At 33.2% G+C, this 5,398-nt stretch overlaps 1 protein-coding gene across 1 annotated transcript; it reads left to right on the forward strand.

Annotated features, from left to right (window-relative positions):
• Positions 1-1,799: 1,799 nt before the first annotated feature.
• LOC133181299 (G-protein coupled receptor 83-like) lies at positions 1,800-3,322 on the forward strand. The gene has a single exon (XM_061315825.1). The coding sequence runs from the start codon at positions 1,847-1,849 to the stop codon at positions 3,089-3,091; it is 1,245 nt and encodes a 414-aa protein (XP_061171809.1). The 5' UTR covers positions 1,800-1,846; the 3' UTR covers positions 3,092-3,322.
• The last annotated feature ends 2,076 nt before the right edge of the window (positions 3,323-5,398 follow it).

Below are 5,398 nucleotides of genomic sequence, written 5' to 3' on the forward strand. Positions count from 1 at the left end.
GTAATGAAAAAAGGTGAAGACAACGAACAGTGATCGATCTCAAAATAAAACCTTCCGACGGTACACATTTGTTAACAGGGCTTAATTCACGGACCCCTAGTGGGATCAGGTGCTTAGGAGGAGTAAGCATCCTTGTCGACCAGTCAGACCCGTCGTTATCCCTATGAATTGATCACATAGACGGAATGTTCCGTGGTCAATTTTTATAAAATAACAAAGGCCTAACAAATGTCAGTCAAAATAAAGCTCAGTTCAGGTTATATTTGCTTAGAAGGTCATTATAACGACCATAGAATTTACAAAATTCTGGATTTAAACGAGGTTGCTGAAATCCCTGTAACATCAACTCATCCGTCAGTAGCCTGCCTTGGTTTTAAAATTGATTTTACTCAGAGCATGCCCTTGAGTATCGAAAAGATATTCAACACCATATGTATGCAGGTGAGAGCGGAAAATAACTACATAAATAAGGGAAGTTGACGATGGAAAACATGAAGTCATCTCGTTTGTCATACAGTTTAGTTGTTAGTGACCCTTATTGTCTATTGTAAGTAAGACATCCAAATATGGAATAGATGTACGAAACTCAGTGATGCCTTGTGAAATTTTAATTTCAATGGGAAACGTGCAAATCCTAACCTTCCATAGATTTTACATTGGTTAGACTATAAGACTGCTAGACTAAGTATTTTATGAAATAGTTTCATGTTTCCTTAAAAAATTATGTCGGCATTACTTTTTGATAGATTAAGAAATAAGGGATCTAAAATGATCCATTAGTCTCGACCGAGAAATTATCAAAGGAATCAGAATAACTGATGATATATATGGTATACATTCTGAGGCTGTAGTTCTACAAATCAAGGTTATCTAAATCAATATCATCAGAGACCTCACAGATTCACTTAGAAATGCTAATTTGTCGTATTGTATAAAGCATTGAAAATCAAATATGGATGAGAGAGACCACTAAGATATAGAGGCAAGCCAGGCTTTTCATACTCAGTATCGCTTCTGTAAATATCAGACTGGTTTTTGTATCCTAGCTCTTGTCCTCTTTGGACAGAGAAAAATCATAGTAAAAGTTATTTTTTCGTGAAATTACAAAAAAATCAACTTTTCTTAGAAACTATAAAAATTCATCTGTATACATTGTGTTAAATTACCTGAAAAAATATGAGATGAATTTTACCCTCCGTCTGAATGAGAAATGTCGGTTGACTACCAAATGTGTGAATGAAATTCATACAGTTGATCATGTGCTTATTTATTGAGCAAAGCGAGGAAATTACAGATCAAGAATTGATATTTCCTGCTTCTCGACAAAGGAAATAATGGACTTATTCCCTTATTAGCAATACGAAAGGATGCTTGGATAAAATACGATGTAACGGATACATTGCTGTCAAAGATTAGTAGAAATGAACGCTTGAAGGGGAATTAACATCGCAACAGAAAGGAAGTGCATGCATGACATGTAAAACAAGGATTGTCTATATTTGACAAATTCTTTACCAATTTTACATGATGAAAAATATCGGAGATAATTACTGAGTGGTGATAATTGTTAAAATATCTGTGATATTTTTTTTGTAAATCTAATTGATCGAGTGCATGTATATGTGTGCATGTCTGAACGCATCGGTGATTTGAATTTCAACAAAATATTCAGTAACAGAAACAATTTGAATAGTAGTATTCAAAATCTTAATATACATGTATAAATTACATGTAATATAACAACTATAAACTACAATTGTTTTTATTTCAGATTACCCTTAATGTAAAATGATGCCAGTGGGATAACTCAATCTCATCCTCGTCTGGGAAGTCATATAGCAACGTGATGTCGGTTTTACAATTTAAAATGGATGACATCGAAAAGATTTTTGATTCCATGGACAATGAAACACTGCATGATATATTCCCGGATGATTTTAAAAATTCGACAAAGCTAAACTTTTTTCAAGGCAGACCGGATCCAACAACTCAGACGGTTCTTATATCTGCGTTCGTTCCCTTGGCTGTGGTTACCTTAGTCTGCAATATTGTTGTTTGTTACGTAGTTGGAAAGAACAAGAAAATGCGAACTGTAACCAATGTTTTTATAGTGAATATGTCCGTTTCGGATTTAATTCTGATTTTTCTGAATGTTCCATTAAATATTGCGAGACATGTGTCGCAGGAATGGGCGTTAGGAGACTTCCTGTGCTATATGTTGAATTTCTCTCTGATGTTGTCAACTTATGTGTCTACTTTCACTTTGACCGCCATTGCCCTGGACAGACATCAGGTATTATTGTATCCTTTACAACCTCGAATCACGAAAAGAATCAGCTTCGTTATTATTTTTGCTATATGGTTTCTTTCAATTCTGCTAGCATTACCTTATGGATTTTTTACCAAAGTGGCAGAGACCAATTTCATTTTCGCAAAATTGAGACGATGCACAACCGTTTTCCCTCAACCTGCTGAAAAGTGGGAACAGGCTCTCACGATAAGCACTGCAGTCTTACAGTTCTTTTTACCAGTTGGAGTTATAGCTATAGCGTATATTAGGGTGATTCAGAAACTCTGGTTACGGACACATTTAGGTGTAGTAACAGAGACTCAGAGAAGAATGGAAATTCAGAAAAAAAGGAAAACAATTAAATTATTGGTCGCTGTAGTTATAGTGTTTACAGTGTGCTGGGCACCAATTAATTTTTACCACCTTCTGACTGATCTTCATCCAAATAGGATAGCATTCAAATACAGCAGTGCTGCCTTCTTCGTTTGTCATTGGATTGCCATAGCTAGTTCGTGTATAAATCCTATATTGTATTGTTGGATGAATCAGTCGTTTCGTGCAGAGATCAAAAGACATGTGACATGTTTGAGATGTACGATTAAAAAACGAAATTGCTCCCATGAAGTTGATGACCCATATACAAGAGAGACAAATTCTCGAATCAGACACGAACGAATTCGGAGATCATTGTCAAATCCACTTATTTCCTCCTCATCGTCTGATTCGCGACGATCAGAGAGGGAACTTCCCAAAAAATGCAAATTTACCTGCAGGTGCACGTATAAATTGAGGAACGTTTAACATGAAAGACAAATCCCTCCTTTACGTATTAGACGTGTTACTGTGTTAAAAATACAAATTCCCATGGTACATCTAATGTTACTCGGAAACTTCCAAGGAGTCAATAGACTACAGTTTTATTGTGTATTTTTGTAACAAACCTATTTTTAAAATATACTTGAATCTCAATTCCTGCCTTGGTCTCAGCTGGCCCTGAGGACCATGAGCTGAATAACTTGAATCTACACTTTACATACGTCATTTTATAAAAATGTTGTCATGTGAATTGAACTGTTTTCAAGATCTGTTTGGAATCTCTCAATGGAAGATGCTATGGCTATGTACACTTGTAATGTTTTATTTAAACGTGATCAAACGATCTTAAATAAAAATCAACAAAAGTGATCAAACATATATCTATATAAGGCGGCATACAGAGTGTTTTTTAAAAAGACGCGTATAAACCTCTGGGTAAAGGGAGATCAAATATGAAATGGAAATTTACATAGTTCATTATGCATTATACATTTAGATTCAACGATTTAGATAAAGAAATGATCCCCTAGAGAATAATCCAAATATCAGAAATGCATATTTAAACTTGTATTCATAAAATATTTCCATTTGCTCAAGTGCCTCGTTTAACAAATGCACCCTTTAATCCGTTCAATCAGTGTCAATTTAGAACGATTACGACACAAGTAACAAAACAGGTCAATCATTAGATATAAATGTGTCGTTGATTATATGATTGCTACTTATGGAAAGAATTAAACAGGTTGAAAATCAATGGAATAATCCAGAAACACTTTGAATTTGAGAAAACAAATCAAAATTGTATGCTGATGTCCTGTATACTATACATGTAAGAATCGTGAACAGAGCAAAATTACAGACCCCCTTGAAACACTAGAGGTAAGACCAAGTGCCTACAAGGAGTAAGCATTGCACTGTCGACTGGTCAAACTCACCCAGAGCCCTCTGTGTTGATAAAGTATATAAAGTAATCCTTAATCAAAATTAGTGTAAATCAATGGCCTCACACTTGGTATGAAACATGTCCGTTAAAATACGAAACAACAAAAGGTTGCAAATATGCTGTAGTCATTATATCGACAATAGATTTGCAAAATGTTGACTTCAAGGATATTGTTGAAACCCCTGGAATATCAACTTATTTATGATTAGCCTGCCTCGGTTTAGAGGTTGATAGTACTCAGAATATGTTTTGCGTACCAAATCAGATGGGGGACATAAAAACCACATACAAATGATATTGCTGGATAAAGTTGACGAAAGCTGACGAAGGAAAAAAATAAAGTCATTACGTTTGTCATATAATTTATTGTAAGATACCCTGCTAGCACAAAAATATTATCTTTAAAAAAATTTGAACCAAATTTCCGGGGAAAAAAATTTATTAAAATATCTTGAAAATTCATTTTGTGTATAAATCCAAGATCCGTTGTCTATTAAAACCATCTGGTTTTTTCCTGATATCAAAGCAAACACCTACATATTTTTTCTGCTTTATGTCTCAGTGCCGACTTAAGTTGTCTTAAATTTCAACAAAATAGGAGACCTAATATATTTATTTGTTAAAAAGTACTAGAGCTTCGATAGAAAAATAATGTTACAGGACTTTTCTTTTACAAGATCATTTATTACGCTCACACTAAACAATCTGTGGTTCATGAGGTACAGTATATAAATTCATCATAGTTACATACATATGTTAGAGACATATACAATCATGTGTACAAAATATACCAACAAACACACACACAATGAAGACAGAAATAAAAGAAAAAGAATATTGAGTACCTGGAAGACATACTAAATCATATATTTAAGAAATGAATATACAGATATTTTTCAAAGATTATTTAAAAACTTATGGTTGACATAATTTCACTATAGATAAGTATATTCGTATATTTTTACAAAATCTGGTGCGTAAAAGGTTCTTCCTTAAACTAATCAATGTTTTACATTCGAAAATGAAAAGGAATTCGTCTGCTATTTGACATGAGTTACATTATGTACAAAGTCTTTCATTCAATGGAATATTTGGAATATTTGACTAACTTTGACAAAAGAGACGATCATATGGAAACGAATTGAAATATTACTACATGTACATTCTATTGAAAAAAAAATGAAACGGTAACAAATATCATGTTTTAATTTCTTTAATCAGTTTAAAATGAATTTCAAAGCAGAAATAACAGGTTTATCAAATAGGGCATATATTTCTTACAAGTTCATTATTATTTTTTGTTTTTATTTCTTTAATTTTTTTAATTTTTTTTTACTTATTTAATTTTT

This window comes from Saccostrea echinata, unplaced genomic scaffold, assembly GCF_033153115.1.
Source record: "Saccostrea echinata isolate AGI-Se365-2 ecotype Australia unplaced genomic scaffold, CSIRO_AGI_Sech_v1 ptg000008l, whole genome shotgun sequence".
NCBI classification, from domain to species: Eukaryota; Metazoa; Mollusca; class Bivalvia; order Ostreida; family Ostreidae; genus Saccostrea; species Saccostrea echinata.

Excerpts from the sequence above, each read along its gene's own strand:
- LOC133181299 (XM_061315825.1), top strand. The coding sequence starts at position 1,847 with ATGTCGGTTTTACAATTTAAAATGGATGACATCGAAAAGATTTTTGAT.